Below are 27,131 nucleotides of genomic sequence, written 5' to 3' on the forward strand. Positions count from 1 at the left end.
TGCCAGCTGTCCCCTGGCAGACAAAGCCACCCCGAGTTGAGAACCACTGGGGTTAACAACCTTAAAGGAACATTTAAGTATGTCCCCTTGACAGAGAACATGATATACGTAGACCTGCAGGAGACTCAGGCCAGCACTGGGTGGTTTTATGCACAGCTTGCCAGGAAAAAAAGTCTGTTGCACGTATCAAGGTGCACCCAGGACTGTCCTGTGAGAAAACCATTTCAGGGACTGAAAGTTCAGAAATGTGCATTTGGGGAGAAATAAGGGCGCGTTGAAGGCCTTTAGTTCCTCCCCAAAGTTAATTGAAGAGGTTTCAGGCCTGATTCAGGTGATGGCGTCCAGGCAGGATGAACTTGGGAACGCTGTACCACTGCCATTACTTCATCCTGCCTTTCGGGGGCCTTTTTAGCAGGAGGTGGGGCGTCCTTAGAGCTGTCTTGTCTTTTTAAATTGCATTCACTTATTCAATCATGCAGCCAGTTATTATTATTACTTTTATTTATTTACTTTTAGCTATGCTGGGTCTTCGTTGCTGGGTGGGTTTTTTTCTAGTTGTGGCGAGCAGGGGCTGTTCTCTAGTTCTGGTGCTCGGGTTTCTCATATCAGTGGCTTCTCTGGTTGTGGAGCATGGGCTCTAGAGCATGCCGGCTTCAGTAGTTGTGGCTCCTGGGAGCTTTGGCTCAGTAATTGAGGTGCACAGGCTTAGTTGCTCCACGGCACATGGGGGTCTTCCCAGATCAGTCATCGAACTCGTGTCTCCTGCGTTGGCAGGCAGATTCCTCACCACCAAGCCAATGGGGAAGCCTCCTAGAGCTGTCCTGAGATGCGTCCTCTCACCAGTGCCCTGTGGACACCCAGACTGGTGGGCTGGGGCCAGCGGTGTGGCCTCAGAGGCTGCCCTTCTCCCAGCTCTCCTTGACTCCAGGCCTGTGGCTCTGGCTCGAGGCTGTCACACCCCGTTCTCCCTCCTCCTGGAAGGAAATCCAGTGTTGCCGGCTGCCGCGCTTCTGGGCCTTTCCTGGCATCTCCTCCAGGCACCACCCTGAGCTCCCCCCATGCCATGGGCTGCACATCTCCTTGCATTTCTCCCTCTCCCCCCCCCCCCCCGGGTCCTCTCTGCAGGTGCCTGGTGCAGCCTTGGTCCTTTCCTGCAGGTGTTCAGACCCCCTGGAGGCCAGGCTGCTGTCTCCGGACAGCAGTGGAGGAGCCTGTTTCTGGTGGGTCAGGGGAGGGGGCTGGGTGGGCTGAAAGTGAAGGGCTAGGTAGAGGCAGAGGAGTGCCGGCCTTGCTCTGTAGCTGCCTCTGGCACCCTTCCCACATCAGAACTCGCCTCGACGATATTGGATTCACTCTGCGCCTTTGTGCACTGTGTGGGCTTCCTGGGTGAGCCACCTCTGGGTGCTGGAAAACCCAGCCGGAATATGTCCTTCGGGACACGTTCTCGCCACCCACTGTGTTCTGCTCACCCCCTCCCTGCTGATCTCCACAGCATTGGTTGGATGGGACGCTCCTGCAGGTCCTGTCTGAGGCTTCTGTCTGCTCGCCCTCTGATGGGGCTTGGTCCAGGAGACACTGTCATCTGTGGAAGGACTTAGATGCCCATGCCGGTGTCAGGAAAGCCAGCGTCCTGGAGGCGGTGGGCCCCGTGACCTGATGGGACAGCCCCTGGCTGCACTGGGCCCTCAGCCGTGGAACACCTGGGGACGTCTGAGGAGAGGTGTTTAAGGTTGGCGGCCTTTCAGCCCCAGACGTCCCCCTTAAAGAGGCTGGTAGCCCCCGAGTGAGCGATTCCTCGGTCCTGAGAAGGAAGGCTGCTCTCCCAGGATGTGGGGAATCTGAGGTGCGGCATTTAGATGCATCAATGTTGAAGGGGCTGGAGGTGGTGTCGGCTGGATCCCCCGTCCTGGCAGCTCTCCCTGGGGACCCAGGCACTGTGGGCCGTGGGGTGCAGAGGTGGGCAGGGACCGGTCACGAGCGGTGAGCTGAGAGCACTGATCCAAGGGGCCTGAGTGCCTGGGGCCTAGGAGTGTGTCCCGTGGGGGCCGAATGTGGGGGGCCTGGTTTTCTCAGGACCTGGGCCAGGCTGGCCTCCTGGAGTTTGCACCCAGGATCTCATGAGGTGGTGGGGAACGGGCTGTCCACCTGAGGGGCAGGCGAGGAACGACAGGCCTTGGATCAGCATATCCGCATGCGCCAGGCTGGCTCGGGTGCCCGCCTCCAGGTGGCCGTGGGGAAGAGTCTCCTTTATGATTTTCAGATTCTACGGGTGGGCGAGTCAAGCATGACCCTGGGGGGCGGGTGGGGTCCAAGCAGAGTGAGCAAGGAGGGGTCCGTGTCCCTCAGGGCAACAGTCAGTTCTCTGAAAGTCAGGAACGCTGGGTAGTCTTGGAACCCGAGGCTGAGTAGATGGTGAGGTGTGCAGAGGTGGACAGGAGGGCCCTCCAAGCCAGATAGTGGGGCCCAAGGGAACTGCTCACGGGAACTGGCATCTGATGTCCCGAGGGGACCACACACATCTGCCAGGTCGGCCTTGGGAGCCCAGGGGATGGGCACAGCTGTCAGCTAGTCCGGAGGGTCCAGCTCTGAGGTGGAGCTGTGGTAACATCTCAGAAACCCTCCAGGTGTTCAGAAGGCAGTCATCTCTCCCAGCATTTGAGTCACGGACCTTCTCTTGTCACAAACCTTAAGGTTTTCTAGAGGAAGTGAAAAGGTGTGATGACCTTTGGTATGAAGACCCTGAGAACAAACTGGAATTCCTAGAGTGTATTTTTATACACTTGCATTTTCAGGATTTCAGCAGAATTAACAAGATAGGGATGCAGGGAAGGTTGAGGGATAAATGTTCGGTGATTTGATAAATTAACAGAGATCTTGAGAGAAATCTTGAAATTCCCTGCTTGGGGAGGGTATGAATCTGAAAATATTTTTGACTAAAGCTGTTGTGCTTTACCAGTGATGTAAGCCAAGCTGGGGTGGCAACAAGCAGAAGCAAAACCACAGGCAGATCAGGTTACTGTGCGGGGTCCCAAAATAACCCACAGCCCCCTTCCTGGTCAGAACAGTGCAGATGGCTCATCTCCTCAGCACATCCTACGTGATCAGATGGTCTCTTGGGCTCTTAGAAGAGTTGACAAAGAGGACGGATCTGCCTTGGCAAGGCTGCTTGGGCTGTGCCCCCCTGAAGGGGACCAGGCACCAGCTGGTGCCACCCCCTGTATCTCAGAGATAAGGAAGGCTCTCGCAGACTGGAACCCAAGCCGGGGGCCGGAGGCTTTCCGTCTCGGCTCTTAAGCTGCTGAGAAAGCTGAGAAGTGGAAGCATTTAGATCAAATGGCCCGTGAGTGACAGTCCCAAACTGGGTTGCATAAGCCCCCGTTTCCAGCAGCCTTTGCAAGTGTGCTGGAGCCCCTCTTAGGAGCTCTGCACTGGAGGCTTCCTCTTCAGGGCGGATACCCTCCCTTGCCCCACAATGGTGGGATTAAAAAGATGGAAAAATAACAAGAATGTTGGAGAGCATGTGGAGAAATGGGAACCCTCATTCTTTGCTGCTGGGAATATAAAACAGAAAACAGTTTGTTTCCTCAAAAAATAAACATTAGATTATACGATCCCACAATTCCATTCCTAGGTATATCCATTCTCCCCCACCCAATTTGAAAATAGGGACTTGAACAAGTACATGTACACATATGTTCACAGCACTCTCAAGATAGAAAATAGCCCAAATGTCCATCAACAGCTGAATGGATAAGCCAAACACAGTATCTTCATATACTGGAATATTACTCACCCATCAAAAGGAATGAGTCCTATTCTTGCTACAATATGGATGAACCCTTAAAATGTTACGCTGAGTGAAGAAAGCCAAACCCCAAAGACCACGTATAAGATGATTTCATTTACACAAGATGTCCAGAACAGGTAAATCCACAGGGACGGTGCCTTAGTGGTAGCTAGGGCCTGGGGAGCCCGGAATGGGGTGTGACCACTAATGGGTGTGAAGTTTCTTTTCGGGTCATGGAAATGCTCTGGGTCTAGATGGAGGTGGTAGTCTCACCACACTGTGCATATACCAAATGCCACTGAATCGCTCACTTTGAAATGGGTCATTTTGTGTTATGTGAATATCACTTCAAAAGAAGAAAGGTCCCACGTACACCCCACTTCCTCTTGAGGTCTCGCTGGGCCTGTGATCCATGTTCCACCTGGATTGTGGACAGCCTGCCCCCTCCACGTGACCTGGGGGGAGCCTGTGGGCTGTTGCTCTAGGGGGGTGCCCCTCTCCCCAGCAGTTTGACCATGGCGGGTCCCAGAAGAAGTCTAAAGACAGGAGTTAGGAAGTTGTGGCCCTCTGCCTCCTATGTGGTTGTTTCAGCTCGGATGTGCTTTTCTGTCTGAATCTTCGAATCAGATGGTGCTGGAGCCCTTTCTGTGATGAGGTCTGGGACCCAAATGCGGCCCCTGGGGCCACCTGCCTTTCTGTGCCAGCCTCTCTTAGTATCCCTCCCAGAGTTGAGGCCTGGGCTGGGTTCTTACGGCTTTGGCCAGCATGCGCCATGATCCCATCTGAGGTTGGGCTGTGATTATTCCCACTTTACAAGCGAAGAACCTGGGGCGCAGAGAGTTTCGGTCGCTTGCCTGAGGCTGCACAGCCAGCCAGGAGAAGCCAGGATCGCAAAGGAAGAACATGTCCCATGGCACTTCTGCTCTGTAGGTGATATTTGCAAGGTGTTGATTTTATTTAAATACATGTAATCATCCACCCTTATAGATTATTTTTTCAACTCAGGTTTTTTTAAAAAATGAATATTTAGATAAAAATCCTGATTTTTCTACCTTTTAGTTACATTAGCTTAGAAACTATTTTGGAGCAAAGAAATCCAGACAGTTGGTTGGCAGTTATGAACAGTCTTTGAGAAGTCAAAGGAATCTGATTGAGTTTTCGCATTTTATTTGTGTCAACTAATTTATCCCCTGAGAAGGAAGCGGCAACCGACTCCAGTATTCTTGCCTGGAGAATCCCCATGGACAGAGGAGCCTGCTGAGCTACAGTCCATGGGGTTGCAAAGAGTCAGACATGACTGAGCAACCAAAAAAAATAATAATTTCTACCACATTGAAACATTACATAGGTCTGCATTTTTGCTGTGTTTTGCAAGTAGATCAGTGTTACTTACCTTGACCATATAATTATTGACATTTATTTTCTGTGATTGACATATTTTGGGGCTTCCCTGGTGGTCCAGTGGTTAAGATACCACACTTTCAATGCAGGGGGCATGGATTCAGTCCCTGGTGAGGGAACCAAGATCCCACATGGCATCCGGCAATAAAATACGATAAAACAGCAAAATTGTTAAAATATATATGTGGTTTAGTCGCTAAGTCGAGTCGACTCTTGCGACCCCACGGACTGTAGCCCACCAGGCTCCTTCTGTCTGTAGGATTCTCCAGGCAAGGATACTGGAGCACGTTGCCATTTCCTTCTCCAGAGGATCTTCCTGACCCAGGGATCGAACCTGGGTCTCTTGCACTGCAGGCAGATTCTTTACCGACTGAGCCACCTATACATATTTGATTTCTCTCTCTAACTGGGTGTGAACTTCACTCCTGCAGAGTCCATCCAGCCACAGGGACAGATGGGGAACAGCAAGAGTCACCCAGGACAGGAGTTCTCTTCGCGGTTTCTCCCTGGGGAGCAGGCCGAGGTCAACAGATTGTTCGATGCTCTGTCATCAGAGACGCTTGGCTCCAGTACCTCGCCCAGATCCTTCTCTCTGCAGGCACTGAAGGCAAGGGTAACCGCTGGGAGTTCATGTTTAGTTTGGAGCAGGGGTCAGGCTGCTGCTGACCCTCAGTTCCTGTAAGGCAGGTGTGGGAACCTGGAGAGATGTGTTTTCTGTGAAGGAACAGATAGTGCCTACTTCAGCCTTGTGGGCTCCACAGTCAGTGTGGCAGCTGCTCCGCTCTGCCTTCACACTGTTTGGGGACTTTTCCCACTTGAGGTTGACCAGAGGGGCTGACTGCTTCCCGTCTCTTGCACCACCATCCCCCGATTCTCCCCCTCTCCACGATGGGTGACGGACGGGCTGCTCAAGCTGTATTTGTGGGTCTGATAACTGCCAAGTTTCAAGTCCACCTTGGCCTTCGGGATTCGTAAGTGTTTGATGTCCTAGGAATTTTGTTGTTTCCCGGACAAAATAACGAAGTTTCAGGGTCAGGGTGTACCTGACAAGGAATGAAGACTGCCCACTTCCCCATCTTTTGGCCCCGTTCCATGGGGCTCTTAACCATGTGCATTTGGGTGCTCAGAGTGTGGCAACATCACAGACATCTTTGGCCCATCTGGTGACTTTACAATCTTGTGTTAGTTTCAGGTGAACAACAAAATGAGTCAGTTATACAAATACATGTACCCACTCCTTTTTTAGATTCTTTTCCCATATAAGTCATTACAGAGGATTGAGTAGAGTTGCCTGTGCTATACAGGAGCTCCTTGTTAGTTACTTATTTTATATATATATGTGTGTGTGTGTGTTAGTCGCTCAGTCGTGTCTGACTCATTGCGACCCCATGGACTAGCCCACCAGGCTCCTCTGTCCATGGGATTCTCCAGGCAAGAATACTGGAGTGGGTAGCCATGCCCTCCTCCAGGGGATCTTCCCAACCCAGGGATTGAGCACAGGTCTCCTGCATTGCAGGCAGATTCTTTACCATCTGAGCCACCAGGGAAGCCCTATTTTATATATAGTAGGGTGTAGGGTGTATATGTCAATCCCAATCTCCCAGTTTATCTCTCCCCCACTTTCCAATGCTTATTGAGCACAAAGAACTTGGATAGATAATTAATATATCTGGAAATCCCTAACATAGAGGAGACTAGTATAGCACTTGGAGAAGGCAGTGGCACCCCACTCCAGTACTCTTGCCTGGAAAATCCCATGGACGGAGGAGCCTGGTAGGCTACAGTCCATGGGGTCGCTAAGAGTCGGACACTACTGAGTGACTTTACTTTCACTTTTCCCTTTCATGCACTGGAGAAGGAAATGGCAACCCACTCCAGTATTCTTGCCTGGAGAATCCCAAGGACGGGGGAGCCTTGTGGGCTGCCGTCTATGGGGTCGCACAGAGTCGGACACGACTGAAGCGACTTAGCAGCAGCAGCAGCAGTATAGCACTACACAGACTGTATGTTCCATATGGAAATAAATTCAGACATGCAAATGACAGCTGCTAGAACTAGAATGGAGAAGATGTTAGCAGAGTGAAAAGCAGCTGATGGCCAGAGGCAGGAAGGACATGGCCAGTCTGGGGAGACTGGGAAGTATGGAGGGCAGTGTGGGAACAGATGATGGAAGAGTTTGATGACTAAGATGAGCCACGAGCCGGGACACGTTAGGTGTCCTGGGGTGGTGTGATGCCCTTAGTGGGCAGAGATGGTGCAGCGGGGGTCTGGGAAGGTTCTGTGCTGGTGCAGCGGTTGGTCTTGGTCCCTTAGCTGTTTTCCCATCATCCTACCATGTCTGACTTGCACCCTGTCTGGGCTTTTCACCCGCTTGTCCCCGCAGGGCCATGTGGGGGATGCTCTTCCCCCAGAGATGGTCACCAGACTGTTCGAGGGCATGCGGAGGGTGGATGGCAGTGGGAAGGTGAAGGGGCCCAGTGAGCGAGTCTCCCAGGAGCAGTTCACAGCGTCCATGTCCCACCTGTTGAAAGGAACTGCCGAGGAGAAGAGTCTCGTGGTCCTGAACATGATTTCTGCCACAGGAGGTCCCGTGAAAGCAAGAGACGTCCACAAAGTAAGAGGCCACCAGGGGCTTCGCAGCCACACCAGGCAGTGTTGGTGTCCTTTGGTGGGGGGCTCAGGATGATGCAGCAGCTGATGGAGGCCTTGTGCAGAAGTCCCCCTGGGGGAGCCCTGGACCACATAACCGGTTGAGGTCAGAACTCCCGGACAAAGAGGCATCGGCCATCTAGACCAGCCAAGGGCATCATTGGAAAACTGAATAGCTACCCAAGTCACGTGCTTCTTCCCACATTGGGGTCTGCCATGTTGGCCTTAGTGAGACAAGACGCCCTTCTCCATGTTGATCTGATGTAGGTCAGAGGTACAATGGTGGTGTGATTAACGGTGAAATTGTGATCTTCCAAGTTTACAGAGGACCTGGTTGGCTCTGTGGTGCACGTGCTAAACTATAGACGGCAGCTTCGAGGCTGGAGTCAGAGGCCACCCCCAGGCTCCCCGTCCAGGGTTCAGGTGCTGGCCGCCCAGCTGTGCTCCGAGATGAAGCTTCAAGGCAAGTGCCCCGCCCTAGTCCCTACACCTTGGCGTTGGAAAGTGGTACCACGCCATCTTGTATTAAAGTTTGAAATCAGCAAGTGTGCATCTTCCAAATTCGGAGGACTGTTGAGATGATCTCTTCCTTGGCACAGAGTTGTTCATAGTATTTCCTCATAATCCTTGTTTCCACCAGGTCTGTAGTGACGTCCCCACCATCATTTCTGATGGTAGTCATTTGAGCCTTCTCTTTTTTCCTGGGTCAGTCTAGCTAAAAGTGTGTTCACTTCTTGTTATTTTCAAAGAGCCAGCTTTTGGTTTTGTGGACTTTCTCTGTTGTCTAGCCTCTATTTCATTTATCTTCAAGTCTTTTATTTCCTTTCTTCTGCTTCCTTTAGATTCCTTTAGTTTTAGTTGGGTTTTTCCTTTTTTTTTTTTTTTTTAAATTGAAGTATCGTGGATTGTGTTATGTTGTGTTGATTTCTGCTGTACAGCAAAAGATTCATTTAGACTTAAATATATTCTTTTCCATTATAATTCGTAACAGGATATTGAATATAGTTCCCTGCGCTCTACAGTGGGACATTGTTGTTTATCCCATTCCATATATAATAGTTTTTATCTGCTAACCCCAACCTTGAGCTTCCAGATGGCTCAGTAATAAAGAACCCACCTGCCAATGCAGGAGACATAAGAGATGCGGTTGAGAAGACCCCCTGGAATTGGAAATGGCAACCCGCTCCAGTACTCTTCCCTGGGAAATCCCATGGACAGAGGAGCCTGGTGGGCTACAGTCCATGGGGTTGCAAAGAGTCAGGCACGACTTAGTGACTACCCCACCACCACCCTGACATAGCTGGAGGGCAGTGGACATCTGAATCCTTCCCACATGGCTTTGTTAAGCTAGTGGCTTTGGTGTAGCCGGCCCTCTCAGGAAGGGGTGCTGGGGAGTTTCAGAGCCCCAGGGGGAGGGTGTAACTGTCTTCTGGGCCTCTGAAATGCAGCTGGGAATGCAGAGAAAAGAGCATTGATGTTGAGTTGTTTAGATGAGCACTGTCCAACAGGGATAGGATGTGACGTCCAAAGCGAACCACATGTGAAATTTTAAATATTCTAGTAACCACGTGAAAATAGCAAAAAGAAACAAGTGAGATTAATTTTAAGAAAATTTCTAAAATATACTTTAACCTTGGCAATGTTAAAAAAAAAAAGAGTTACACTCACCACGCATCTCGATGCGGACAAACCACATGCGTGGCTCCCCTGTTGGACAGAGCAGGTTCAGGAAAGCAGACAGAAGACGATGTCATTGCCCCCCGACCCCCCAGCGCTGTTTTCTCCTCCCCTAGGTGGCGGGAAGCTTCTGGGGCCTCAGTGGCTGGACCATGACTGTGACCGGGCCGTGCTCGAGGACTGGGTGTTCCGGGCCCACCACGTGGCCACGTTTCTGAGCCTGGTCATCCAGCAGGGCTTCCTCCTCCTGCGCTCGTCCCTCGAGCTGGCCACCCTGGTCCCCGAGCGCCAGGTGGACCCGCAGCGGGAGTTTGCCAGCGTCCTGGACGTGCTGTCCGTCATCTACGTCAACTCGCACCTGCCCCGGGAGCGGCGGCTCCGCTGGCGCCTGCTCTTCGCGACCGAGCTCCACGGCAACAGCTTCGCCCAGCTCTGTGGGCGCATCGCACATGGGGGGCCCTGCCTGGTGCTGCTCGAGGACCGCGACGGCCACGTGTTCGGGGGCTTCGCCTCCTGCTCCTGGGAGGTCAAGCCTCAGTTTCAAGGTGAGACTTGGCCGCCCGAGCCCCACGTGGTAGCGCAGTGCCCTTGGCAAGTTCCGGTCCCTCAGCCGCAGGTGGAGACGTCTGAGCCCGCCAGAGCGCGTGCGCTGTTTCTTCCGTCTCCTCCCCAAGTGTTTTTTTCTAGACGCGTTTGGGAGGATGGGGAAGCATGGTGTTTATGGAGGTTTAACTTCACGGATTTCTGTATAGACTCTGGCTGCCGGGTCAGGTAAGCCGGACAGGTGTCCTCACCCCTGGATTTCAGGTGAGGAAACAGCGGCTCAGCATCATTAAAATGGTGCAGTGGTGTCCAGCAGGGCTGCGTTATGGCGTCAGCACCCAGGGTTGTTTTTTTTCTTTTTAATGGGGAGCCGGTCATACCAGCACCCTCTGCCGACACCCACCTACACCCTAGACTTGCAGGAGGACTGCAGGAGCCTGGCCCCGCTGTCTGTATACACGGTTTAGGACAGGGAGCTGCTCGTCCACTCTGTCACAGCGTCACGGGGAGGGGTCCCTGGGGGTGATGAGCTGGGTCTCTGTGTGGTTGGAAGCCAAGGATGTGGAAGAACAGCCCCAAGAGTCATTATTATCTAGACAAAACTTCCACCTCTCCCAGCTCCTCTCATGTTAACTCAAAGGTCAGCTCTGCTGCGTCTCCAGCTTTCATTTCCGAGAGCAGCTTTCATTCCTCTTCTTGAAGAACCGTGGGAAAATGCATTTACCAGGTTTTCAAACGTGAGCTCTTTCTGTCGTGAAGCGTGAGGCCAGGATTCCAGCAGGGGGCAGCCCAGCCTCGCAGATGCCTGTCGTGTCCTGGGCATTTATCATCTATTGGTCCCCCAGTCACCTCGAGTATTTGCGCCTTGAAGAGACGTGACACCCACAGGGTCACTTCGTTTCCGCTTCTGCCGGCCAAGGGGCAGCCAAAGGCTTGCAGCGCTGGGTGGAGTCCGGCTCCGTCCTGGGCGGGGTGCTTTACCCTCTCTGGGCCTGGGGTCCCCAGAACCATGGGGATGGCAGCCTGTAAACCGTGGGGTGATGGGGGGTGTTGTGGTGGCGAGAGTCGGGCGAGGAGCCCCCCGGGGGACTGAGGCCTTTGGAGGTCATGTGACTCCTCGGTGCTTGCCCTGCACCCTGGAGTGGAGGGTCGCCCTCCCCAGGTGGCCCTTCCCTCTGGGCATGGCTCCCAGGATGGACTAGCGTGGGGTCCATGCTCTGTGGCCCCGACACCTCACTCAGCACCTGGGAGCCAGTGAACATGGGCCAAAAGGCAGCCTCAGGACCGTCAGGTGAAGTGACGGTCCCGGGGCTGCGGGTGGGACCAGGCCATTACTTGAGGCGAGACCCATCCTTCTGGGGCACATGGACTCAAGCCTGAGTCTTTAGCCTGGAGGGCAGCCCTGTGTCTCCCGGTCCTTGTGGCCTCCCCAGGCTCACCTCCCTTCCTCCCCAACTCCAGCGCCCACAAACCTTGCTGTACAGCCGAGGGGTCCCGTGTTCCCTCATGCCTGCCTTGTCCCCGCGGGGGTCCCTCCTCCATGGAGGGGCCGTCACCCAGCCGTCTCCATCTCAGGCCGTCCTTCCCGGCATCAGAGGAGCCGAGTCCCCGCGGAGGCCCCCGGGGTCCATCTGGAGGGGAGGCCTGAGCATCGCGGGTCCTGACTCTGCCAGGGCAGGCCCGCCTGCTGCCCAGGGCCGTCCTCCCCAAGGCCTCCTGGGGCTCAAAGCCTGCTTCGTGTCACCCTCTGTTTTCGGGCTCCCCGCCTGCTTCCTGGAGCCTCCTTCCCCAGTGCCTGAGCTGGGTCCTGTGTCAGGCGCCCCCATACTGTCAGCAGGGAGGGGCTGTGCTTCTGGGGAAGATCGCACGGCTGTGGGGCACGTCCGTGGTTCCCACCTAGCTGGGAGCTCCCCGGGGTGGGGTGTGTGCGCCCTCTGTCACCACCCTGCAGTGAGTGCATGGGGGTGGGGAAGGAGTCTGAGGTGGAGGACTCCTCATTTCTGGAGCTCTGATTGCACCTCCGCTGAGTGGAGTGTGCCCACGCCTGTGCCCAGGTGAAGGTGGGGGGTCACCTCTCCCTAGGTGCACCCCCCTCCCCAGGCCAGCTGCATCTGCAGGCGTCCTCCGTCCTCTGGATGATGTGCCTGAGGCCATGCGAGCGCCCAGCCGGGGCCTGCAGTGACCGCCTGCCCTTTGTGCCCACGCAGAGACGAGGCTGCTCTTTCTGACTCTGGGAGGCGGGGGGGGCGGCGTCCCCAGCAGGCAGACGCCACGTTCCTTTCTGGCGGTCACCCTCACCTCCCACCCGCAGCTCAGCCTACGGGCCCCAGGCAGCTGTGGGTCTGGGATCCGCCCACTGGTCTGAGGGCTCTGCCCCCACGTGTGGGAGCCCCCCCTGCACACCGAGGACCCCGAGAAGCTCCTCCAGCTCGGCCTTCTGAGCAGGCCTGTTTGCGTTGCCTGCCCCTCCCTGTGCCCGGCTGCGGTGGGTGATCTGGCTTCTTTGCGCTCTGCTCTCTTTCAGGGGACGACAGGTGCTTCCTGTTCTCCATCTCCCCCAGCATGGCCGTGTACACCTGCACAGGCTACAACGACCACTACATGTACCTCAATCAAGGGCAGCAGACCATCCCCAACGGCCTGGTAAGGACCGGGGGCGGGGGGCAGGGCACGGCCCCCGTGGTGCCGTCCATCCCTCGGTGACAGCCCCGGCCCCGACGTGCCCCGGGGCACTCGCCCCCTCATCGGGCAGCGTGTGGTGTCCAGTCCATCCTGCCCGGATCTCAGGGTGGTGACGCCGGGAGCGACAGCTAGGACCGAACTTCTCCCTCGGAAAGAACGGGGCCTCTGTTGGGGCGTTTCTGGGCTTTGTGTGCGAATGACTGGTTCAGCCATGGCCTTCGTGGCTGGAGACGCCGCCCTGGCACTTGTGCTGGGGGCAGGGCTGGACTCCCCGGACCCATCAGGCTGGGCTCAGTCACAGGAAGAAGAGGGCAGGGGTGAAGGTCGCAGGTGATGGTGGGGGACGTGGGGACAGGGCTGCGCGAGGAGCTGGGATGGGCACCCGCACAGATGCTTAGCTCGGGTGAGAGAGGTGTCTCCTGGCGGCACCAGCCTACTTCTCTTCCCCGCTGCTTAACAAAAAGCATCTCTTGGGAAACTCCCAGTCCCGAGTCGATAGCGCTGAGGGGCGGGGAAGGTGGGTCCCCCTCGGCGGTGTGGAGTGGGCCCCGAGCTCCTCCCCGGTTATCTCTGGGGCTCCCCTGCGGCCGCCCAACGCCTTCTGAAGGGGCAGTTTGGTGACGACAGGGGCGAGGCTCTCGGCCTCAGCGGGTCAGTAGTCGGCCGGCAGGGAGAGGCGGCCCTGAGCTCGGCTGGTGTCCGCCCTGGTCTCCTGCTCAGTGTTAACTCAGGGCCCCCGGGGTAGAGGCGGCGGTGGAGGTGGCACCCGGAGAAGGGGACCAGAGAGGTTGAACAGCGGTTCTATTCCCGCCGGCCACTCACCTAGAGCCAGAAAGCTTCCTCCTTTGGCCCCTGCCGTCACCGCCCGCAGTGCGTGACGCACCTGCTCCAGCGCAGGGCCCTGGGGCCTGGGGGCCCGGACACAGGTTTCCCAGCCTTGAGCACTGGGTGGACCTCTCCCCTCATTTTACGGACCGCAGTCTCTGGGTCTGATCGTCTGGATTCTTCTGTCCTCTGCTGTCACTTGTGTTTCCTTTTAAGATATTTTGTTTGGCTGCGCCGGGTTTTTAGTTGTGGCAGGCGAACTGAGCTGTGGCGTGTGGGATCTAGCTCCCTGACCAGGGATGGAACCTGCCCCCCCCCCCCCCCCCCGGCATTGGGAGTGCAGAGTCGTAGCCTCTGGACCACCAGGGAGGTCCTGACCTGTGTTTCCTGCCAGTGCAGCCCCGTGAGAAAGAGCCACTGGGTGGGACTCAGGACACCGGGATGAGTGTTCTAGGCACTTGCAGTGGGATCCTTCAGTTGTACCAACCTATATTATTTCACGGTTTTAAAAAAAAAAGTCGCATTCGCTTCCCGCATACCCTGTGGCCTGAGGGCTGGGGTGGGCCTCGGGGTCTGAGGAGCCTCCCTCCGCAGGGCATGGGAGGACAGCGTGGTTACTTTGGGCTGTGGATCGACGTCGATTTCGGGAAAGGACACAGCAAGGCCAAGCCCACGTGCACCACGTACGGCAGCCCCCAGCTGTCGGCCCAGGAGGACTTCCAGTTCCAGAAGATGGAGGTGTGGGCGGTGGGAGATGCCCCGAAGGCCGAGCCGGTGAGCGTGGGGGCGCTCCTCCCCTCTCTCAGCTTGATCCCTTGCACCCCTTTCACACCTCCACCTGGAGATGGTTTTTTCCCAGACTTGTTTCCAGCAGCCGTCACTGGCCAGGGGAATGCTCGTGGGTGCACAGCCGGGCGGGGAGTCCTGTCTGGGATCCGTGGGGGTCTCCTAGAAAGAACCACCCCAGGGAGGTGGGGTCCCAGATGGACGGGGGCTCCTTTGCAAGCTGAGAAGGGTCCGGGATCCCTTCTTGATCCAGGGTTCGATGATGACGAGTTGTTGGCCTCCTTGCACCACGTCACCTCCCAGCGATGGCCTCCCAGGGTCGGGGGGACACAGTGGGGATGGGGCTAGGGCCCCCGCCCCCCGCATTTCCCTTGTGGCATCAGTAGGTCCCCAAGTCTGCTCTAAGAAATGTGCCAGCAGCAGGACGTCACCAGCTGGTTTTGGTCGCTGAACACACCCCTCCTTCCTTCTTCCCAAGGTCAAGAAAAGCAGGAGCATTCTGGACATCGACCCGGAGGCCCGGGCCCTGCTGGAAGCCAGTGGGTGGGGCCGCCACAGTGAAGGGCTCCGGGAGGTCCCTGATGAGCAGTGATGAAGGGTTGGCGCGGGCCACCCTGGAGCCGGAGCGCAGCCTGCCGACCCTCCCGCGTCCCGCGGTGGCCTGACTTTAGTCCAGAGCGTGCGGGTCACGTTCCAGTGGTCCTGGCGGCGCCCAGTCTGCACAGAGGACTGTTTCTCTGTTTCCATATGTCCACTGGTGGGGGTGTCTCCCCCCGGAATCCCGAGCATACAGCTAGCAACCTGATGCTTAGACTTGGCTCGTTCCCTAGGGATGAAATCCAAAGAGGATGCTGAGATGTTGAGACTGGCCGGAACTGGGCTCTTTGGGGACTGGAGTTCTTGCAGTGCTGGTGGTGGGGGGCGTTTCCACTCGCTGGGGGTCACTGGGCCTCTGCTCAGGCCCCCCAGTTAAGAGCCTTGAGGCTCCGTTTCTTCTCGTAGAGGGCAGAGGTGCTCGGCTGGGAATCCCCGTCCTTTGGGGAGTAGCTTCCTCTGATACAGAATTTCTATATTTCTAAAAAAAAAAAAAGCGTTAGCAGTGTACTAATGGGAAATAGCAGGAGATTTTGAAGGTGACAGTGACCTGGGTGTTCAGTAAGGTTGGATGTTGGCCTTTCTCAGCTATTCTAAGTGGGTCTGTGCTCTGAGCACATGGGAAACCAGGAGGTGAGCAGAGAAGCAGAGCGGCGGTCCTGTTTCTAATGTAAACGTGGGGACACTCAGGGCTGAGAGTCCTGCTGATACACATGCGGCCTGTCGCAGGAGCTGGGGGCAAGTGACTCGACAGGACTGGCCTGGGCCCCTGGCCTCCCAGCATCACCCTGTGCTGCCCCCCAGGGGATGGTGTGTGCCTCGGCCTTGTGGACTTGCCCTAAACAGTGACCCTGCTGTGCTAGCAGAGATGTGGGTGGGCTGGGCCCCATCTAGTCCAGCCCCGTCCCACGGGGGTGGCCCAAAGAACCTCCTGACACACTGAGAATCGAGCTCAGGAGTGTTGCAGGCTTGGCCCTAAGACACCTGCCTCTTTCTTCCTCCGCTCCAGGCTGTCCTTGTGCAAATCTGAAAAAAAAGCTGCCTTATTCTCGAGTCGGCCCTGATTATAAGCCACAGTGAACCGAGCTGTGTGCATTTGTGGGCTCTGCGTTTTCTACCAGGAGGCTCATGAGACCTGGTGCTGAGCCCCGAGCAGAAGGCCTTGCAAATGGGCCTTCACAAGGAAATGCACGCTCGCAACAGTGACACGCACGCTCTGTCCTGATTGACTTTCCTTATAAAAGGGCCAGTTTTAACAGCTGCTCAGGTGCGTTCTGTGGCTTCCTAACTGATGGGAAGCAGACACAGGACATTAGGATCCTCAGATATCCTTACCATAAGAAGAATTAGGCCCCGAGTCTTCAGTCTGTTACAGATTTTTTCATAAAAATGCAGTGGAATAATACCTCGCTAATAAAAGGTCCATTCAATACCATTTACTGTCTGTGGCTGTCAGAGAGGCTGGAGGTGTCCGCGGCCTGTTTCCTGCTTCGTGCCTCTTCTCACAAGAGTGCAGGTCACACCCAGGGGCCTGATGGTTTCCCAGGACAGCTCAGCTACAGGATGGAAGCAGGTCCCGGCCCAGGCGCTTGGTAACCTGGGGGATGTGCCCTCGTGCAGGGCATGGGGCAGCCGTGGGACCCCGTGAGCTGAGGGCCTGAGCATGCTGACTGGTGACTAGAGGAACCAGGCTCCTCCTGGGCCTGGGAAACCTGCAATGCTAGTTTTAACACATGAGGAATTTGTTCTTTGATTAAAGGGGAATAAAAGTTCAGGTCATAAGGGAGGCAGTCTCCCTCCTTTATCAGGAGACAGATCAGGGTCCCTGAAGATGCTGGAAGGAAGGGTTGGAAAGCACTGTGTGTTAACTTTTTAACACATGGCTTTTAAACAACATAATTTTTTAAAGAACTTTTCAAAGCATGGCTGTTGTTAACTTGTTTCCCACCATAGTTATTTTTTAGAAAATTTTTTCTTTCTATTGAAGGAAGGATGTTTTAAATTCTCTCATGCTTTACAATTTTCAAAAGTCTCACACACATGATTTTGTAACCCCATAATTTTCCCCCACCCTCCTCTATTGCCCCTCTCCACTGGTAACCCCTAGTTGTTCTCTGTATTTGTGTGTCTGCTGCTTTTTTGTTTGATTCAGTAGTTTATTTCTTAGATTTCATGTGTAAGTGATACCAGACCGTATTTATCTTTGTCTGACTTCACTTAGCACAACGCCCTCCAAGTCCATCCATGTTGCTGCAAATGGCAGAACTTCATCTGTTTTTTACGGCTCCATTACACACAAACACACACACACATCACATCACATCTTGTTTATCCATTCATCTGTGATGGACCCACTATATTTTTTAATTTAAAGATTAGCTTATGCATACGTGGCAAAAGAGGTCAAAATACAAAAGGGTGTAAACTGAAAGTTAAGTCTAACTCCTGTGCCCTTCCAGCCTTTTCTTCCCTAGAGGTAAAGTGTTACACACCCTGGTTTGTCCCTCACCTTTTTTTGGGTAGAACTGGCTCTGTATCTACCCCTTTGTTCTCCCCGACTGTGTGATGTCCCGTGAGATCGATGCCCGATTCTTTCCGGCGTTCAGCCATCCCGGGCTGGGGAATGGTCTGTCTGTAACTATTCGCTGCTGGAGTGAACATCGTTTATGCTCGTCTTTCTGTGGTTCTGTCTGGAGGATGCACCTTTCGAAGTTAAGTTACTGGATCAAAAGGTACGTGCTTTTTTATTTAGATATTAACAAACTAACACCTCTTTCAAGCTCAGTTTATACTTTTGACACCTGGAGTGGCCATTGGCCATGTTGTCACCAACAACTGTATTAAAATTTAGTTTTTGTGTATCTGCTACTCAAAAACCATTTTCTTCTACTATAGCTGTGCTTTCTAGTCCTTCTCCTAAATCTTTGCTCCATTCAAAATGTATTTCCTTAATTTTTGATTCTCTTTAACATTTTTTAAATTTTATATTGAACTATAGTTTATTTAGAGTGTTGTGTTAGTTTTAGATGTACAGCAAAGTGATTCAGTTTTATGATAAAAAGACATAAGAGCTATTTCTGTTACTACCTTTTTTTTTTTTCCCCCCTTCAAATGCTTGATTCTGACTGATCTTTGGTAGCACTTTGACTACTTCTAAAATGTTTGATAGGGGACTTTCCTGGCCGTCCAGTGGTTAAGACTCCATGGTTCCCCTGCAGGAACACAGGTTTGACCCCTGGTCAGGGAAGTAAGATCCCACATGCCAGGAGGCGCAGCCAGAATACCACCATCTTGATCGTATTTTCAAGATGGCACTAACTACTGATGCACGTAGGCAGAACTGACAGTGGCTGACGCTGCTTCTTCCTCTCAAAGAACAGGAACATCCAAGTTTGCTACGTAAATTTGTTGTCATTGCTGGCTCTGTGAGTGGGCTCTCCCCCACCCCCACAAACTGATGACTGAATACTGGGAGGCTCTCAACATAGTTTTGTACCCAGTTACCTTGCTGAGTTCTTTAATCCAGTGGTTCTTGACCTTGAGCCCACATCAGAATCACCTAGAGTTCCCCCCGCCTTTTTTTTTTTTTTTTACAGAATAGTCCAGATTTTATTTTTTTAAAAAAGACATGTTTATGTCGATAGTAAAATGTCTGGAAGGTATATAAATATGTACCATATATCTTACTGTGTTACCTCTTCATGATGGAATGAGTGACAGTTTTCTTCTCTATGTGTGTGCTTAGTCGCTCAGTTGTGTCCAACTCTTTTGTGACCCCATGGACTGTAGCCTGCCAGGCTCCTCTGTCTGTGCAATTTCCCAGGCAAGAATACTGGAGTGGGTTGCCATTTCCTTCTCCAGGGGATCTTCCCAACCCAGGGATGGAACCCAAGTCTCCTGTGTCTCCTGCATTGCAGGTGGATTCTTCACCCGCTGAGCCATCGGGGATATATATTCTCTATAATAGTCGACATCTCCAGAAGCCATATTGCCTTTCCTCCTGTCCCCGCACCCCAACCCTGATGCCTGGAGAACAGGTCGGAATATACAGTTCTTTGTTCCTTTGCACCACTTGATATAATCTAGGCACACATTAGACACAATAAATTTTATCGTTATCATTTTATCAGTTATAATTTCTAAGTCACTGAGTTGAGGTACTGTAACGAAGTGACTTGGCCAGGATCACACAAGTAATTAAGGGTTGTGCGTGTGTGTGTGTTGTTAGTTGCTCAGTGTCCGACTCTTTGCAACCCCATGGACTCCTCTGTCCATACGGTTAATCAGAATGAAATCTAGGGTTCATACTCCTAGTCGTCTTTCTTTTGAAAAAACTTTCATTTACATTTGAACACTTTTATAATAAAAAGAGGGAATAAAATCCACCCCCAGAGTTTAGTTTAGTAGTTCTGGGTAGGGATCTGAGAGTTGACATCACTAATAAATTCCCAAGTGATGCTGCCATGGCTGGTGTGGGGAACCTCACATCGAGAACCACTGCTGGTCACCGTTTCTGATCATCCATGAATTCTCTGCGAGCCTGCAGGTATTAGGATTTTTTTTTTTTGGTCTGAAAAAAATTTTGCCCTAATTTTCGAAGGATTGTTTTTGCTTTTTTAAAAAAGATATTTTGACATTTTCCCCTAGCACTGTAAAGCATCTTTCTGTTATGTTTTGGCTGTGTGACTTCTCTTTTTTCCCTCCAGCTTTATTGAGATATAATTGACACACAAGATTGTCCAGTTTAAAGTGTACACTGTGTTGATTGTACCTAGTATGATGGCATACCTGGAAATAAGGATAATTTCCCTACCTTTCTGATTTCTAGACCTTTTTTTCTCTTGTTATCAGAAAATTCTTTCTGAATTTTATTAACAATGATGCATCCTTCTTATTCTTGATTTGAAGTGACCTCAGGTGACCTTAGCCTGCAGCAACTTGAAGTAGGGTTTCGGTTCCCAGCCAGTGATGGAGGTCAGGTTGCGGCAGTGAGAGAGTGGAATCCTAGCCCCCAGACCAGTGATCAGGGACAGGGCAGTGCCAACTCCTGCCCGAGCCTCCGCCGTGCCCTGGAGACATCGGTCTCGCCAGCCCCAACAATCAGGTGAGCTAATTACTTAACACAAAATGTCCTTCTCTCTTTCTCTGCTCTCCTTCTATGGTTTGATTTCTCTGGAAAACCCTGAGGGAGGGGGAAGTTACAGCTGTGGCTGCATTGCATGGCAGGTAGAGTTCCGTTTCTGGTTCCCTGAGGTCGGTTCTGCCTGGTTGCAGACCTCTCTGCCATCTTTCAGCTGCAAGGGTGGACACCTGTTGAGAACAGTCTTGGGGACTCGCCTGGCGGTCCAGTGGTTGGGACTCCGTGCTTCCACTGCAGTGGGCGTGGGTTCCATCCCTTTCAGGGAACTAAGATCCTGCGTGCCACACAGTGTGGCCAAAAAAAAAACCAAAACCACCACCAACAGAACTAGTCTTGGGCTCAGGTTGTGGGAAGTCCTGGTTCTGGGGGGAGAGGCCACACCCTGCTCAGCTTCAGAAGCCCAGGCCCACTTTGCTGAGGCCGCTCAGGCCGTGACTGGCTCTCGCCATGTGCTCCGGGGTCATGAACACGAGGCTGTGTGTTCCCCACTTGGCCACTTGTAGGCAAGTGTGGGTTAAACCCAACAAAACGATCATTGGGCCCCCTGGCATCACCCTTAAAGATACCCAGAGCCCCCATTTCGTGGATGAGGAGACGGGCAGAGTGACCAGAGGCCCAGATCCTGCTCCTCCGTCCCCACCCCCCACCCGTGTTTCCCTCCTACCAGGGGCTGCGCGGCACTGAGCTATGGCACAGATACGTAGCCAGACGTGGTTAATAAAAATCACTGTGATTTAATAAATAGTGCTGTGTTTCTTGGCAGGCTCCTCATGGTTCGTCCCGGGGCCCGGCAGGATGGAGCAGTGGATGCGCACGGGGACTGAGGACTCAGGGCTGGCTGGGCCTGCGCTCCCCACCGGCTCCCCAGGAACAGCCAGGTGAGCGGACCCGACACTTTGGTGTCCTCAGACACCTCTCAGAAGGGATGGGGCAGGCGGAGGGCCACAGTCACATAAAAACAGAGACTTAGGGACCTTTCCACGGGTCAGGGTCCACTATACATCTTCCTGGGGGGTCTGGGCTTTCTGGGCTCTGCAGCAGAACTTTTCACATAGCTTGAAGAGCTCTGACAAGATGAACACGGACGAGGCCAATCCAGTTAAAAGCAATAAATCTGCCAACAGACAAAAAGAGGAAAAGGTCAGAGTGCACGACGTACCCCTCGATGCCCAGCACTGGCACAGTGCCCGGCGTGGCCATGGAGCTCTGTCCTCTAGTTTGGGGCAGTTGCAGGCAGAAGTGAGGGGCCAGGACTCAGGAGCTGAGAGCCAGACTGTCCACACCCCCGAGGGGGCCAAGATCTCCCCAACAGAACACTGCAGAGCCAGCTCCACCAGGACCTGCTGGTCTGTGCAGGCAGCTCAGAGGTAAAGAATCTGCCTGCAATGCAGGAGATGTGGGTTCGATTCCTGGGCCAGGAAGATCCCCTGGAGAAGGAAATGGCAACCCACTCCCATATTCTTGCCTGGAAAAATCCCATGGACGGAGGAGCCTGGTGGGCTACAGCCCATGGGGTCGCAAAGAGTCGGACACGACTGAGCGACCAAACAACAGAGCTGGGGAGCAGGCCTGCCAGCTTCGGCTGTAAAGAGAGCCTTCCTGGGGCAGACGCCCCCAACCGTGGCTCCCAGTCCAGCCCCACCCTGACTCATCTGGGTGGCCTGGCCCCTAAATTTCCCCCTGAGCCTCTGCTTGGCTCCCTGTTGTCAAGTATTCGTGACAGCCGTGGTGCCTGGCACAGTCCTCGCACTTCTTTAGACAAGGTAAGCTGATGGAATTCCCAGTGTATGGAAACAGCTGTAAAAACATTTTTTTTTCTTTTGTCTGCACTCCCAGAGACTCTGCTTTTTAGATTTTGAGGAAGAAAAAGCTGAGGGTCCCCAGGTGTTTAGCGTCCTTGTCTCCACCACCTCAGACACAATCGATGTTTTTGTGGTCCTCAGATCCTGGGCAGGGCTGGCAGTCTCACCAGCCCCCTTGCCCGCTGGGATCTGAGATCCCCAATGGAAAGCTGGGCCGGTGGTCACCCCGAGGCCCTCCCCGCACAGGCTCTGCTTACTGCAGCTCTCCAGGCCACTTCCTCCCTCTCTGTTCCCTCCCGTCAGTGTTTCAGGCACAGGAGGCCCAGCCACCCGCACAGCCTTCACAGAAAGGTGGTGGGGCTGCCGGAAGCCTGGGGAGGACGCAGCGGAGCACGCCCGGGGCTCTGCCCGGGGCGGGTGTGCGTGGGACCTGGAGGGCCGCGGTCTTTACGTGTGGCCTTTTCAGCAGGAACTGCCGGCCGGCCCAGTCCGATCTCCAGGCAAGCGGGGTCGCTGACACACAGGCCCCATTACAACCCCCGGCGGGCTCACACACTCCTAGGCCTGGGCAGCATGTCAGAGGCTGAGCCAGCGTAGACCGTGGTCCATCCGGCTGCCCTGGGGCCTCACCGCACCTGCTCTGGGCCTCCTGTCTCAGGATGGGGGGGCGGTGGCCAGGGTGTTGCAACCCCTCTGCCCTCCCCTGACTCCCAGCAGGGGCTCCAGCGCCTGAGTCTCACGCCTTCTCCATGCCTGCGCTGCGTCCCCCTCTCCTGGCCCCTCGAGGGGACTTCACACTCTGGGCAGGCAGTGAGGACGGCCCCCGGTGAGCCCTCCCACTCACCGAGTGCCCCCAGGCTCTCCGTCTGGAAGACCCTCTGCAGGGGCGGCGTGTAAATGACGGCCAGCTGTCCCAGGATGGAGCCGAGCACGGAGTAGAGGAACGTGCGGTTCCGGAGGAAGCCGATCTCAAAGATCAACTTGGTCTGCAGGGGAGAAGGGCACGGTCAGTGCACGCCAGCCGCTGGAGCACTTGGGCTGGGAGGCCGCGATCCCATCCTGCTGGGGGCTCACCTGGGAGCGGCAGGTCAAGGCGTTGAAGAGGTCAAAGAGCACGAAGCAGGTGAAGGCCATGGTCGTGGTGCGCGGGGTGCTCGCCTTGTCCTCGGGCATCTGGAACACGAGTGCGTGGGGTGAGGGGGTGCGGGGGAGACGGGGGACCCCGTGCTCGGGACCACTGTGTTAGAACCCGCGCCTGGCTGAGCGCCTGGGCTGGACACAGGCGGGGCCTCTCCACCTTCCGGTGGTCAGGATGCAGGAAGGAGCCAAGCCATACCTCTTGGGGTGGGATGAGGGCATGCTCGAGAAAAGCTGAGAAGGGGGGGTGATCCAGCATCCCGGCCCCTCGCCTGCACACAGGCGATCGGGTGCTCACATGCCTGCCTGATCTCTACCTAGGTCACTGGCTCTCTCAGCACAGGGGTGCCTGAACCTGCGGGCCACAGAAAGGTGCCCCATGGAAAGACCCCCTGCCTACAGAGGAGAAAAGACAGTCTCTTCACACTGGACGGCTACAGGTAAGAGAGTGAAATCAGAACATTCTCTAACACCACACACAGAGATAAACTCAAAATGGATTAAAGACCTAAATGTAAGACTGGATACTGTAAAAATCTGAGAGGAGAACAGGAAAAACACTTGACATAAACCACAGCAACACTTTCTCTGATCCTCCTCCTCAAGTAATGAAAGTAAGAGCAAAATAAACACTTGGGACCTCATTAAACTTCAGAGTGCGAAATGTAACATGGCAGGGGCTTTTGTGTATTTGACATCGCATCCGGGAAGGAAGGGCCTGAACCTGGAAGCTTTGGGACCTGCTGGTCCAGGCCTCACAGGGCTGGCTGACCCTCAAAGGCCCAGCAGACCTTGGTCCAAAAGGTAAGTTTGTTGCTTCATAAAGCCATTTGAGTGTCCTTGACCAACTGCATTCCTGCTGAGACGCAAGAGGCATCGTTGCCTGGATGAATAGAGGGTGTGCTTTCAAGCCCTGAGTCGAAGAGCTTGAATTTTTTTTCCATGTATTTTTAATTGGAGGATAATTGCTGAACAGTGTTGTGTTGATATCTGCTGTACAATGCCGTGAATCGGCTGGAAGTATGCACATACTGCCTCCCTCCTGAACCACCACCCTACCCGGCTAGGTCATCACAGAGCACCGAGCTGAGCTCCCTGTGCTATGCTGCAGCGTCCCATTAGATGTCTGTCTTACACCCGGTAAAGTGGATGTTTTAGTGCTACTTCCAAGAGCTGGATTCTCACTGACTATTTCTCTGAGGACTTTTCCAGTTGTCCTTGATATTTCTAAGTCAATGAGGAGTGTCCAGTTTTCAAGTCTTAACAGCTACTTCTGGGGACTTGGCCCCAGAAGATTTGAATGGGATTTGAATGGGAGTCATGTCCCATCTTCCTGCCTTAGAAGCTTACAGTGATCATATTTCTCTGTCCCCCTTGCCCACTGGGGACTCCTCTCTTTCTCGCCTTACAGTTTGCTGCTTAGAGTGGAGGCTCAGCAGGCAGGGTGATGGTGCTGCCAGTTCTTTCTGGACCTCTGGCAAAAGGGAGTGAGCAGGGAAGACCACCGCTCCCAAGGCTGGGTGTTCTTGGTACGTGCTGTCCACAGCTCTCCGCTGTTCTCGGAACCCTTTGCCAGTGCACTAATCTCTTTGGAGATAGATAGACATGTTAATTTCCTTTTACACAATACTTAGTACAATGTCTGAATTAATTATTAACATTTAAAATATTTCCTCTCTTAACTCCCCCATTTGCTTTGCTCACAGCCTCTTCTGTTCCTTCATCTGGCAGAATTCTGCAACCTCACCCACTACTGAGATTGCTCTGTCCCTGATGTATTGGTATTGATTTGTTTCTGGTAGTAGCTTGTCCTAAAATGTGTGTAACAAGCAGGTGTTTTATGATAAAGTTGTTCTGTAGTGCGTGCTTTGTGTGGAATGCAGAGAAAGATCCAGATTCCGTGTAACAGTGCCAAAAAATACAAGTAACCATTGTTCAAATCACAGCAGTGCTATTTCTCTTTAGTGGCCTTTTAGACTTTTGTTGCCCTAAAATTCCATTTTATTGGGAGCCCCCATTTTCCACCTGGTATTTCTTAACAGGATTTTTTTTTTCTACTTTTAATTTCTAAATAAAATTCTGTCCTAAATTTCAAGAAAGAAAACACTTTTGCACAGCAAAAGAAGCCATAAGCAAATGAAAAGACAACCCTCAGAATGGGAGAAAACATTTGCAACTGAAGCAACCAATAAGGGATCAATCTCCAAAATATACAAACAACCCAATAAAAAAAGACAAGAACAAAACAGACATTTCTCCAAAGACGGACATTTCTCCAAAGACGACGTACAGATAGATGGCCAAGAGGCACATGAAAATATGCTCAACGCTGGTAATTATTAGAGAAACATAAATCAAAACTACAATCAGATACTACCTCCCACCAATCAAAATGGCCATCATCAAGAAGTCTATAAATGCTGGAGAAGGTATGGAGGAGGGCAGCCCTGTTACACTATTGATGGGAATGTAAATTAGTGCAGCCACTATGGAGAACAGTATGGAAGTTCCTTAAAAAACTAAAAATAGAATTACCTTAAGATCCAGCAGTCCTATTCCTGGGCATATATTTGGAGAAAACCACAATTCTATTCACAATAGCCAAGCCATGGAAGCAGCCTGAGTGTCCATCAACAGAGGAATGGAGAAAGAAGATGTGGTGTGTATATATATTATATATAATGGAATATTATTCAGCCATAAAGAATGAAATAATGCCATTTGCAGCAACATGGATGGACCTAGAGATTATCATACTAAATAAGTCGGACAGAGAAAGACAAGTATGATATTGCTGGATGTGGACTCTTAAAAAAAATGATTCAAATGAACTTATTTACAAAACAGAAACAGATTCACAGACTTCAAAAACCAACTTGATGGTTACCAAAGGAGAAAAGTGGAGGGGAGGCATAAATTGGGACTTTGGGATGAATTTACATACAAGGACCTACTGTATGTAGCACAGGGAACTCTACTAAATATCCTGTAATAAACTATAAGGTAAAACAAAAAAATCTGAAAAAGGATGAATGTACGTACATATAACTGAATCACTTTGCTGTACACCTGAAACTAACAACGTGGTAAATCAGCTATATTCCAAGATAAAATAAAAGTTTTTTTAAAAAGTAAGGTCTCCCAAATAATCACCTCCTGGGACTAAAACAGGAGTTTCTCTCAGAGCTGAGGTGGTTTCCCCGGGGTAACAGCAAGCAGGAGAGGCACCGGCTTCCATTCTTTCTCCGCGGCTGCGACCTCGCGGCCTGTCCGCCTCCGCCCACCGCCTGCTGCTCCTCGCCCACACCCCACGGAACCTGAGCCCCGGGGCGGGACCGCGAGGACGCCCTCACCTCCTTCCAGAAGATGAAGAGGGTCCCGCTGATGATGATGGCGGCCGAGAGGAGGATCCGCAGGACGAGGGCTCGGCTCAGGATCTGGTCCTTGACGTTCCGCGGTGGCTGCCGGAGCGCGTCCTTGTCCACTGGCTCCACCCCCAGGCTGCTCGGGACAAAACCGGACGCTTTGAAATAAACCACTGAAAAGACGTGCAGAGGTCGAACGCACAAGGTCCCGGTGAACTGAGGCGCCAGGGTCCATGATGGGCGCGGGCAGCGCCTCTGGGTCATCTCGGCCCCGCCCTCATCGCCAGTCTCCCCTCCGCTCCGTCGCCGGTACCCCCCACGGCCTGGACCCCGCGGACAGCCCTGCAGGTTCTCCGCCTGCGGAGCCACAGAAAAGCCCACTCTCGGCCGACCTCATGATCCTGAACGCGCCTGGCCACCATCACCTGGGGGACCCTTCCACCCCAGCCTGGGCCTGGCATTGTCCCAGTTGGCCTGGAGAAATGGGATCTAGCCACCCCCAGCAACTGAGGGGCACCTGCCTTCAGCCAACTCCGAAATAGGATCGGCCAGCAGGGCGGTGTGGGGACATCCAAGGAGGGAGCAGGCTGAGGGAGACCCCCCCAAGCAGATACAGCTGGGGTCCATCTGTGCTTGCACCTCGTTCTCAGGAAGAGCACGGAGAAGAGGTAAGCCTCTGGCTGGCCATGGGGGGAATGAAGCTGTCACTGGCGATGATTAGATCAGTAATGGTAACACTTCAG

General features: G+C 53.3%; 3 protein-coding genes across 26 annotated transcripts in view; 2 read left to right on the forward strand and 1 right to left on the reverse strand.

The window, feature by feature from the left end:
* The window catches only part of MEAK7 (MTOR associated protein MEAK7), a 77,260-nt gene extending 60,881 nt beyond the window's left edge, over nucleotides 1-16,379 (forward strand). For 4 of the 16 annotated variants that reach the window (XM_081511506.1, XM_081511507.1, XM_081511508.1 and 1 more), the window contains 7 exons: nucleotides 5,620-5,795; nucleotides 7,572-7,802; nucleotides 8,156-8,300; nucleotides 9,631-10,059; nucleotides 12,582-12,700; nucleotides 14,159-14,338; nucleotides 14,829-16,379. In XM_081511506.1, coding sequence (XP_081367632.1) covers nucleotides 5,643-5,795; nucleotides 7,572-7,802; nucleotides 8,156-8,300; nucleotides 9,631-10,059; nucleotides 12,582-12,700; nucleotides 14,159-14,338; nucleotides 14,829-14,942 — 1,371 coding nt within the window. In that variant the 5' untranslated portion in view covers nucleotides 5,620-5,642 and the 3' untranslated portion in view covers nucleotides 14,943-16,379. Of the gene's footprint in view, nucleotides 1-5,619; nucleotides 5,802-7,571; nucleotides 7,803-8,155; nucleotides 8,301-9,630; nucleotides 10,060-12,581; nucleotides 12,701-14,158; nucleotides 14,339-14,828 lie in introns of all 16 variants that reach the window. The other 12 variants (XM_081511513.1, XM_081511509.1, XM_081511512.1 and 9 more) reach the window with 5 other exon arrangements.
* Nucleotides 16,380-18,861: 2,482 nt separating this feature from the next.
* On the forward strand, nucleotides 18,862-26,040 carry LOC145514228 (uncharacterized). 3 transcript variants are annotated; one of them, XR_014059944.1, is made up of 8 exons: nucleotides 18,862-18,981; nucleotides 19,853-20,048; nucleotides 20,848-20,962; nucleotides 21,209-21,451; nucleotides 22,879-23,009; nucleotides 23,345-23,463; nucleotides 24,435-24,552; nucleotides 25,120-26,040. XR_014059944.1 is itself a non-coding variant. In XM_081511518.1 (5 exons), exons 2-5 carry the CDS (start codon nucleotides 20,880-20,882, stop codon nucleotides 23,374-23,376), a joined length of 489 nt encoding a protein of 162 aa, XP_081367644.1. In that variant the 5' UTR covers nucleotides 19,891-20,048; nucleotides 20,848-20,879; the 3' UTR covers nucleotides 23,377-25,269. The 3 variants fall into 3 exon arrangements, 1 of the variants encoding a protein (XP_081367644.1); XR_014059943.1 differs by lacking the exon at nucleotides 18,862-18,981 and having other exon boundaries at nucleotides 19,891-20,048; nucleotides 24,435-25,269; XM_081511518.1 differs by lacking the exon at nucleotides 18,862-18,981 and having other exon boundaries at nucleotides 19,891-20,048; nucleotides 23,345-25,269.
* Nucleotides 20,799-27,131, reverse strand: part of ATP2C2 (ATPase secretory pathway Ca2+ transporting 2) — a 100,228-nt gene continuing 93,895 nt past the window's right edge. For all 7 annotated transcript variants that reach the window (XM_081511494.1, XM_081511493.1, XM_081511499.1 and 4 more), the window contains 4 exons: nucleotides 26,377-26,524; nucleotides 22,961-23,059; nucleotides 22,731-22,872; nucleotides 20,799-21,198 (listed from right to left, as the gene is read on the reverse strand). In XM_081511494.1, the coding sequence (XP_081367620.1) occupies nucleotides 21,080-21,198; nucleotides 22,731-22,872; nucleotides 22,961-23,059; nucleotides 26,377-26,524 (508 nt within the window). In that variant the 3' untranslated portion in view covers nucleotides 20,799-21,079. The remainder of the gene's footprint in view (nucleotides 21,199-22,730; nucleotides 22,873-22,960; nucleotides 23,060-26,376; nucleotides 26,525-27,131) is intronic.

This window comes from Giraffa tippelskirchi, chromosome 7, assembly GCF_054371585.1.
Source record: "Giraffa tippelskirchi isolate mGirTip1 chromosome 7, T2T-mGirTip1v1.2.pri, whole genome shotgun sequence".
Classification (NCBI taxonomy): Eukaryota; Metazoa; Chordata; class Mammalia; order Artiodactyla; family Giraffidae; genus Giraffa; species Giraffa tippelskirchi.

Bases quoted from the DNA above. Each gene is read 5' to 3' on its own strand.
- LOC145514228 (XM_081511518.1), top strand. From the start codon at position 20,880: ATGGAGCAGTGGATGCGCACGGGGACTGAGGACTCAGGGCTGGCTGGG. The intron at 20,963-21,208 runs GTGAGCGGACCC...ATCTGCCAACAG, and splicing joins GGCTCCCCAGGAACAGCCAG to ACAAAAAGAGGAAAAGGTCA. The intron at 21,452-22,878 runs GTAAAGAATCTG...CTTGGTCTGCAG, and splicing joins TCTGTGCAGGCAGCTCAGAG to GGGAGAAGGGCACGGTCAGT.